This window comes from Bubalus kerabau, chromosome 1 (assembly GCF_029407905.1).
Source record: "Bubalus kerabau isolate K-KA32 ecotype Philippines breed swamp buffalo chromosome 1, PCC_UOA_SB_1v2, whole genome shotgun sequence".
In the NCBI taxonomy this organism is placed as follows: domain Eukaryota; kingdom Metazoa; phylum Chordata; class Mammalia; order Artiodactyla; family Bovidae; genus Bubalus; species Bubalus kerabau.
The window spans coordinates 56,966,957-56,976,857 of NC_073624.1; the positions used below are offsets into that span (position 1 = coordinate 56,966,957).

The 9,901-nt window shown below is 39.1% G+C and overlaps 1 protein-coding gene and 1 long non-coding RNA gene across 5 annotated transcripts in view; one reads left to right on the forward strand and one right to left on the reverse strand.

The window, feature by feature from the left end:
- The window catches only part of UTP20 (UTP20 small subunit processome component), an 86,892-nt gene extending 82,395 nt beyond the window's left edge, over positions 1–4,497 (reverse strand). The window contains exons 1-5 of the mRNA XM_055575735.1: positions 4,311–4,497; positions 3,336–3,416; positions 1,098–1,164; positions 848–980; positions 205–393 (exon numbers count right to left, since the gene is read on the reverse strand). Of these exons, the coding sequence (XP_055431710.1) occupies positions 205–393; positions 848–980; positions 1,098–1,164; positions 3,336–3,416; positions 4,311–4,355 (515 nt within the window). The 5' untranslated portion in view covers positions 4,356–4,497. The remainder of the gene's footprint in view (positions 1–204; positions 394–847; positions 981–1,097; positions 1,165–3,335; positions 3,417–4,310) is intronic.
- A 7-nt stretch (positions 4,498–4,504) lies between these two features.
- LOC129648940 (uncharacterized) lies at positions 4,505–9,468 on the forward strand. 4 transcript variants are annotated; one of them, XR_008712924.1, is made up of 3 exons: positions 4,505–4,659; positions 6,111–6,212; positions 8,692–9,251. It is a non-coding gene; the product is annotated as an uncharacterized LOC129648940 (long non-coding RNA). The 4 variants fall into 4 exon arrangements; XR_008712923.1 differs by lacking the exon at positions 8,692–9,251 and adding an exon at positions 7,624–8,681 and having other exon boundaries at positions 4,506–4,659; XR_008712921.1 differs by lacking the exon at positions 8,692–9,251 and adding an exon at positions 9,343–9,468 and having other exon boundaries at positions 4,550–4,659; positions 6,091–6,212.
- Positions 9,469–9,901: the final 433 nt, after the last annotated feature.

The following is a 9,901-nucleotide window of genomic DNA, read 5'->3' on the forward strand; positions in this document are numbered from 1 at the left end:
TGATACAGATGGGGAACAGGACTTACCGTAGAAGGGCATGAGAAATCTTTTTGAGATGATGGAAACATTCTTAAACCGGATTGTGGTGATCGTTGCATAACTTTATAAATTTACTAAATAGCACTGAATTATATACAAAATAAAATTTTAAAGCAAAAAAAAAAAAAAAAAAGAAGAAAAACCTATATGAGAGAAAAGGGTTACCTGTATATATTGGACATGTCTTTCACCATCAGTCTCCAAAGGTACTTGTACAGATATGACAGAGAGGTGAAAGCCCATTCTAACAACTCCGTGTCCTGAGTCTCCAGGATTGAGGTGATGGTCAGAAAAAAATCCTGAAAATGGGGATAGAAGTCTGTCTGCAGATCTCGTGCCAACTGTACAACCAAACTGGATGAAAAAAATAAAGGAGGTAACTGATTCTGAGACATGAAGATCAAAAACTGAACACTACAAATCTAGTTCACAAATGATAACCAATCGCCTATGATGAAAGGATTAATTGAACCTTCTAAACCAAGTCTCAAGAGAAGTATAAAATTTTTCATGTTTTAAGAGTTGAGCAAAGAAATCAGGCTACAGCAAGAAGATACATTCTATCACAAGTTATGGTCAATCATTCCAAAACTGTAAAAAATCAGGTTCTTATAAAAGTAGAGAAAGCAAAAATCCCTAAGATTCTGCTTTACAGTAATGTATCAATATTTTAATCTAACAACAATAAAAAAAGGTAAATTCTTGCTTCTACATTACAAACACCAGATCTAAAGCACATGTAGCTTTAAAGCAACCTTTCTTAAAATTCAGATAAATGTTGTCACTTTTCTCTCAACATGCTACTTACTCCAAAAGGGGTTGATAGGCATAACTGTTCTTGATTTGCAGGTGAGTCTTCAAACTCTGAACTATCTCATTTTGATGATACACCAGCTGATTGAATGACTGGCATTTGTCAATAACTTCTTTGTAAAACTTCCCTGGGTAGGGGGAAAAAAAAAAGTTCTACTTTTCTATCACACCACCACTCTTTAGCTGTTTTGACCATATTCAGTGCAAATGTCAGGTGAATAAAATAGAAACAAAACAGAAAATACCAAAGTGTTCCGTCAGGTTCAATTCTCTCCACTTCAGCAGACCCTCAAAAAAGTAGGTTTCAACTTCCTGCCAAGATTAAAGCAGTCCATCAATCAGACAACTCAAAGAAAAACTATAATCAAGGTAAATAAGAATAAAGATACATTAATATTTTAAGACAAGCATGATAGACAAGAGTTGAAAAACTCTTCTTAGTTTTTTTTTTAGCAAAGGGCATTAACTAACACACCTTAAAAAGCAATTGGGTATACAATATGGGCAGCAGATTTAAACATATGCAATAGTCACATTTAAAAAAAAACTTTTTATTTTTCTCACAATTTTAGGCCAAGAAAAATGTTGACTCTTACAGTTCTTTCATTCTGCTTTTGGAAATATGAATTGCTACACTCTTACAGAGAAGTAATCTGGCATTTCTATTAAAATTAAAAACAGGTATGTCCTTTGACCCAGCGCTTCCATTTTTGGAGATATTCTTATAAAATTTGTGAATATATAAGGATAAAGATGCTCATTCAGCTTTATTGTGTGTGTGGGGGGGAATATAAAAAAGCCTAAATATCCAACAATAGGAAAATGGTTGGCATATACCTTATGGTCTACACATAAGATGATATACCATGTGTCTATCAAAAAAAATTATATCTATTACTGAATTAGAAGGATGTTGACAGTATTCTTTCAAAGTGAGAAAAGCAGGTTTTATAGTGAGGAATTTGGTAGGAACCAATTTTTCTTAAGAGAAAAAAAAAAAAAACCTCTTTAAGTGTTTGCACATATTTATATGAAACTAAAGTTCTTACTTAGATGACTACCAAATCATCAAAAATGGTTGCCCTGACTCCAGTCATGCTCCTTCCTCCACATTAAAGCCAAAGAGATCTAAAACTTACACTTGGATCATGTCACACACTCCCCTGTCTTATAATCCTAGAATGATTTCCCACAGCTTCAGGATAAATTCAAACTTAGCTGGATATGAAGTTTTTCATGGTCCTTGATTATCTCTTCAGCATTATCTTTCACCAGCTACCCCTTTCACCCATTCACAGTTACCATCAACACAAACATCCCACATCCAATTATAAGCGCGCCAAAATGCTTTGCAGGTTCTTGAATGTGACATGCTCTCTTTAGCCTCTATTCCTTTACAAACGTTTCTTCGTCAGCCTGAATCAGCCTTTCCCGCTTTCTTTGCCATGCTAAAACCCACAGAAACAAGACTCAATTCACATAACACTTTGCCTACTTAACCTTTTTTGACACCTCACTTTACACCCCCAACGAATCTTGGTTAGGCTCCCTTCATTGTGAGCTCCCAAAGCATTATGTGCCTACCTAGATAACATCACTTAGCTGAACTCACATATTGGTAACACTGAATTCACATATTAGAGACACGGCATTCAAAGTGACAGTGAGCAGAGCCTGCCTCGAGTCAAGTGAAAAACTGTAAAAACTGAGGTTGAATCCCAAATTGATGGCATGTTATAAAAATATTGGTAGAGAAATGATGCAGTGATTTTTGAATACAGTTATGGCTGAATTACAGCATGGTCAGAAACAGAAAAAAGTTATATGGTCAAGGCCCCCTTTTTTTAAATAAAGGAGGAAACTAAGCCCCAGTAAAGTAACTTGCTCAAAATCTCTTTATTTATTTATTTTTTAAATTTTATTTTATTTTTAAACTTTACAATATTGTTATTAGTTTTGCCAAATATCGAAATGAATCCGCCACAGGTATACATGTGTTCCCCATCTTGAACCCTCCTCCCCATACCATCCCTCTGGGTCGTCCTAGTGCACCAGCCCCAAGCATCCAGTATCGTGCATGGAACCTGGACTGGCAACTCATAAAATCTCTTTAAAACTGTAGTTTCAGGAATACAGATCTGCAGCAGGGCTCAGAATGCATAAGGGAAGGGAGAGACTGGAGTCAGAGGCCACCTGAGAATCCAGTCAATTTTCTAACATCATCCAATAGAACTTTTGCAATGATGGAAAATGTTCCATATCTGCATTTGGTCAACATGGTAGCAACTAGCCACATACAGCTACTGAGCACTAGAATTTTTTATTTAATTCTATCTAATCTGTCAAGTGTGGCTACTGTTTGAGACAGCAAAGGTCTAATGCATTTCACGTTCATAAAAGAATGGCTTGAGAAATAATTCACATCTCAGACTGAAAAACCAACTATGAGTACTTGAAGATCAGCTAATTTAACATTCTCTTACCTCGTCGTAGCTTGCAGTTCTATCAATCCGGTGAATAATGTCGATATTCACATTCCCCAGTCGCTCAGCAAATGTAAGAAACTGAAGAGGAGGAGTATATTTAAAATACATTATCATTTTATACGTTTCATATCTTGAATATCTGTTTTAGTGCTATATAATCATATGTTGACAATTTCCTTGTGAAAGTATAAAGTTTAAAGCTTCCATATGCCGCCTCATGTTCTATCATTAGAAATGATGATATGCTTCACTTTCAATTTCAGACTTGTATTTTCAATCAATCATAAAATGTATAACTGAGTTTTACAACTAGAAGTAGACATCACTGATGAATCACAAAAGACAACTTTAAACAAACTGAACGGGCGTTAAACAAATGTACTGCAGTACTATAGGAAGAAAATGAAATATTCTATGAGTGTATTTGCAAAATGTTTAAAATCAAATTTCCAGGCTAGACTGTGTTAAAAGACAGCAATATAGCCTCGCTAGATCTACTGCTAGGTTTCATTCATACCCTGCTGCAAGCACAGAATCTGGCGAAGTCGTTTCACCAACTGTATTTTTAAATATACATAGACCTACGGTTGTGGAGTAACAAAGAAACCCTCAAGAAACAAACAGAAAGCGGTGTTATCAGCCAGAAGCTTTAAGTCCCTTACCTCCTCCACCGACCCGCCTCCCCAATTCGGTCTTCAAGGATAAAAGAGCAAAAATAAATTCCTAACCGGTTAGTCTGTGATACTGAATTTAATTCCGATCTGAAAGGACCTCTCAAGCAGGCCAGACCCCACAAACCATAGCGGAAATCTGGAGTTCGGGTTTCCTTCCCCATCCCATTATTTACTACGCCAGGAGAGAGGAAGGCTCGTTTGCCAGAGCCTCCGGACAAGAGACTCCCGCTCGGTCCGGAGCACGGTACTCCTAGAATCCCGCTCAGAATCAGGCCCACCGGCAAGTTCCCTCGCTCACCCGATACGTGTTCTCGGTCTTGTGGGAAACCGGCTTTGGCTTCATGGCTGCAGAGGGGCAGCGGCCCGCGAAGATCTCGGGAAGGGTCGAAGGGATGCTACAGGCTGTAGAGAAGGAAAACTGGTTCACACACTTGCACTCCCACGTACTTAGACTATCTCACGTGCGGCTTGAGTTACTGGGGGCCGCCATATTGGAGACGGGGAGGAGGCTGGGCGGATCACATGAACGGAAGTAGCGGACGGAGCAGGCGCGCCAGTCCCCAGAGCCTTCTGGGAACGGCGGAGTGTCTGCGGAGGTGTGTATGGAAGTTTATCAGCTGTCTTGAGCGAAGGCTTATAAGAAAAAGGTGCGTTTTTATCATAAAAGAAAATACGTCGTCATTAACAGCTGACCATCACTAACCCTCACTATGTACCCTACACCAAGCAAAGTTCTTTACATTCATGGTTTGACAGTAAAGCGCATTGTGAACGTTCAGTTCAGTCGCTCAGTCGCGTCCGACTCCTCGCGACCTCATGATGATTCGAAATGTACATATTTTTAAGTCTCTTTAGCCTACGAAGAAAGCAAGGATTAGCAACCGGTAAGTGGCAGTCTGGCAGAGGTCACTCGGCTTCAAAGTCTGATATTCTTAACACGCCTGCCAACGCAGGAGATGTAAGAGACGCGGCTTCAATCCCTGGGTTGGGAAGATCTGGAGAAGGGCATGGCAACCTACCCCAGTATTCTCGCCTTAAGAATGCGATGGACAGAGAATGCTGATTCAGGCTGACGAAGAAACCTTTGTAAAGGAATAGAGGCTAAAAAGAGCATGTCACATTCAAGAACCTGCTATTGCCCTCTATGCCAACATCTTCAATATCTCCATGCCATCCTCTGTTCCCTTTTACCACAATGGTTCTGCCTGCCCCATCCCTTCCAGCCAGTTCACTTAGACAAATTCTTTCATTTCTTCCTTCATAAGCTCGATTGGGAAGTCTTGGCAATTTTGCTCTTTAATCTTTGTTTCCTCAGTGCCCTCTAATTTAAACCCCAGGGATTACAAGAATGCAAGGAGTTTGCCTAGCTACGTGAACCTCAGTTTACTCATCCACAATTTAGGGGTAATACTAGTGCCCCTCATGGAGTTGTTCTGAAGAGTCAGTAACCTAATACTTTGGTTATCGAATTGTGGTCCCCAACCAGCAACATCAACACTGTATGGGAACTTGTTAGGTGTGAATTCTGAGGCTTCACCCCAAACCTGTCGAATCAGAAACTGGGGATGAGATATTTTTATTACATATTTGCTATTGTCATTATTTTATTCTCCTATCCATATCACCAGGGTAGGTTGTATTATCCTCACTTTAAAGATAAGGGATCTGAAGCTCAGAGGACTTCTAAGCAGTGGAAGCATTTGTATTTGGGTCTTCCAGTGTTTTTGTTTTTTTTTTTTACTGCCCCACTTTTTTTTTTTTTAACTTTTTACTTTATATTGGAATATAGTTGATTAACAATGCTGTGTTAGTTTCTGTACAGCAGAGTGATTGAGCTGTACCTGTACATGTAGCTATTCTTTTTCGAATTCTTTTGCCATTTACCTTGTTGTGTAGTATTGAGCAGGGTTCCCTGTGCTATACAGTAGGTTCTTGTTTTCTATTTTAAATATAGCAGTGTTGCCCCACATCTTAAGACTGTGAACTAGGAGGGACAGACTTAGAGAAATAAATGCATGGATGTTGTGGTGGACATTTGTAGAGTTCTTGACAGTGTGTGTTCTCTCTTCTTGAAACAGCATCCTGATTTTCTTTTCAGGACTCACTCTTCCCTCATTCTCAGTATCTGAAGTTCAGATTAGACACCTAGGAGGGCATGTGTCCTAAGAAGCATTTCTTTGACCAACTAACTGGTTCAGAGGTGAGTATGTGTCCTAAACTGGACCAAGGGCCCTATCTGGAAGTTTTGTTAGAGCTGTTGGGAAAGAGGTGCTTCTTTTTCCTGGATTTTGCAAGATGATAGTAGCCTTAAGCTGTTGGTGGCCATTGTGTGACTTCATGGAGAAGTCCGCCTGAGAATGAGCTCTGTGCAAAGTAAATGAGAGAGAGAGAGACAGGGAGAAGGGGTGAGGGAGGGAAGGAGATGAAGATGAGCTTACGTGAGCCAATGGATCCCTCCATCCAGTTCTTGGTCTTTTCAGTTGCCCTAGTTAACAGATTCCCCCTTTGTGTGCTTAGGTCAATTTTAATTGGGTTCTGTCACTTTCACCCAAAATGATACTTAACACATCTGATTTAAACTTTTTGTGTTGCTGATAAATAAGACTGGAAACTTAAGCCTTCCTTTCAATGCAAATGTTTATATGGTGAGTCAGAGTCAAAAAAAAAAAAAAAAATCAAAGACAAAATCTTGATAATAGGAGTCAGTGATAGACTGGAAAGAATATCAGACCAGGAGTCATAAAACCTGGTTTCTAATCCTGGGAGGTTCACTCAGCTGTGTGACTTTGTAAAATTAATGCTGCTCTGAAAGAAATAATGTATACATATGTGCTTTAAATATTCCATTGAAGTCAAATAATTATTAGAGTTTCTCCTTAAACTTCTTACATGTATAGAATGGTACATTTTCAGTTAATTTAGTGGTGGAGGTAGAGAAGGAGATGCTTCTTGGTTTCTTATGTATTGCTCTTTGATCTGGGTGATAGAATACTTTAAAGATACATTTAAAAATACATCTTAAGAGAATGGAAAGGCAAGTCACAGACTGGGAAAAATATTTTAAAAACATATATCTGATAAAATATGTGTATCCAAAATGCACAGAGAACTCTTACAATTCAGAAATAAAAAGAACTGAGTTAAAAATGGGTAAAAGATGTTAACAGACACCTCACCAAAGAAGATATACAGATAGAAAATAGGTGAATGAAAGATGTTCAACATCGTATGTTATTAGACAGTTGCCTATGTGTTAGATTGACTAAATTGTAAAACGGGTCTCTAGCCCCCATACCACAGACTGTACCAGTCTGTAGCCTGTTAGGAATGGGGCCACACAACAGGAAGTGAGTGGTTGTCTTCCATGAAACCAGTCCCTGGTGTCAAAAAGGTTGGGGACTAGACTACTGCTCTAAAATATTGGCAACACTAAATCCTGGAGAGGAGCAAAACAAACTCTCATTCATTGCTGGTGGGAATGCACAATGGTACAGCCACTTTGGGAGACAGTTACCTACTTTTTGTAAAGCTAAACATAGGCTTATCATATGATCCCCCTGTCACTCTCCTAGGTATTTAACTAAATGAATTGGAAATTTATGTCCACACAGAAACCTGCATATGGATGTTTATAACAGCTTTACTCATAATTGCCAAAATTTGGATGCATTCAAGATGTCCTTCAATAGGTGAATGGATGAACAAACTATGGTACATCCTTAAATATAGTATTGTTCATTGATGAAATGAATCTGAAAAAGAATGGATATATGTATATATATGACTGAAGCACTTTGCTATACACCTGAAAATAACACAACATTGTGAATCAACTATACCCCAATATAAAATAAAAATTCAATTAAAAAAATGAGCTATCTGGTTTCAAAAAAAATGAAAGAAGCTTAAATACATATTGCTAAGTTTAAAAAGCCCATTTGAAAAAGCTGCATACTGTGTGACTCCAACTTCATGACATTCTAGAAAAGGGAAAATTATAGAAACAATAAAAAGATTGGCGGTTGCCAGGGGCTGGGAGGAGGGGGCAAATAGGTGAAGCACAGCGGGGTTTAGGGCAGTGAATCTATTCTGTATCATACCATAATGGTGGATACATGACTTTATGCATTTGAGAGTACTCACAGAATAGTAGAACACAAAGAGTGAACCCTCAGTTAAATACAGACTTTAGTTAGTAACAGTGTATCATTATGGGCTCATCCATTGTAACAAGCATGCCACAGTAATGCAATGCAGTTAATACTCAGGGACAGACTTCCCTGATGGTCCAGTAGCTAAGACTCTTCACTGCCAGTGCAGGAGGCCCAGGTTTGATCCCTGGTCAGGGAACTAGATCCCACATACTGCAACTAAGAGTTTGCATGCTGCAGCTATTAATAAAAAATACCACGTGCCACAACTAAAAAAGAAAAAGAACCTGCATGCTGCAACAAAAACCAAAGATTTTGCATGCCTGCAAAGAAGACCCAGTGTAGCCAATTAAATAAATAAAAATTAAAAAAAAAATGGGGGAAATTGTATGGGAAGGGAAAGTTGGCATACAGGAGTTCTCTACGCTTTCTGTTCAAGTTTTCTGTAAACTTAAAGCTGCTCCGAAAATAAAGACCATTAACTTAAAAAAAGTTGCATCTCCTCCTAACTCCTTCTTGTAAACCCAGAGTTCTTTGGAGAACATCATGACTACTTGAGATGGGATCTGGAAAGACAACATCCTGCTCTTGAATCCTGGGAGCTCCAAGAGGAAGTCGGATCAGAATCTCATTAACACTGGAAACGAAGAAAATTTGGATCTGTGTGATTCAGAGTGAAAGAGAAGCAAGTGACTCAGAATGCCAGATAGGGAAAAAAGTCTATTTACATACTCAATGAATTTCTATTGAGTGCCAGCTATATGTCAGAAACTGATCTAAAGGCTTAAGAGACAAGAGTAAACATATGAATTCCCTGTCTTCGTGGGGCTCATGTTCCAGTGTGGGAAAATAAAAAATCTATAGTAGATCATCAGATGGCAATAAATGCTATGGAGATGAGTATACTAAGTGGAGAGTGTGGCAGAAACTTTTAACTATTCCACAGAATTCATTCCCCTTTTCATTTTTTAGAAAAAGAACCCCTCTCTCAGCTTTTAACTGATAACATGGCTACGGCATTAGAGTCTGCATTCCCCCTGCCTTCATTTTGCACCTGGATATATAGTTCTGTGACAAGTTCAGTTCAGTGGGGTATGAGTGGAAGGGTTTTGTGTAACTTTCAGGTCATTAACTGAAGGATAAAGCCACTTTCCTTGTATCCTCTCTTTCTCCTTCCAGCTGGCTAGGAGATGGCACTGACTGGAGCATCCTTGGAAGCCAAGTATGGAAGATGACAGAGCCCCCAAATTTAGAGTGCTCAATTACTGAGTATTACACAAGAAGGAAGTAAACTAACATAAGCCATTTTGGGTTTGGATCTAATTTCTGGGTCAGGAAGATCTGCTGGAGAAGGGACAGGACAGGCTACTTACTCCAGTACTCTTGCTCTTCCCTGGTGGCTCAGCTGGTAAAGAATCCACCTGCAGTGTGGGAGACCTGGGTTCATTCCCTGGTTGGGAAAATCCCCTGGAGAAGTAAATGGCTACCCACTACAGTATTCTGGCCTGGAGAATTCCATAGACTGCCTAGTCCATGGAGTCGCAAAGAGTCGGAGATGACTGAGCAACTTTCACTTTCATTGCACCTTAGCTGGTACTTAATTTGGAGAGCACCAGAGCAAAGTGGGGGAGGATTTGCAATGTTGTATAAGGTAATCAGGGAAACAGAAGCATGAAGGAAGAGAGGGAGGGAACCATGAACATGAAGATAATTCCAGGCAGAAGAACAACAAGTGCAA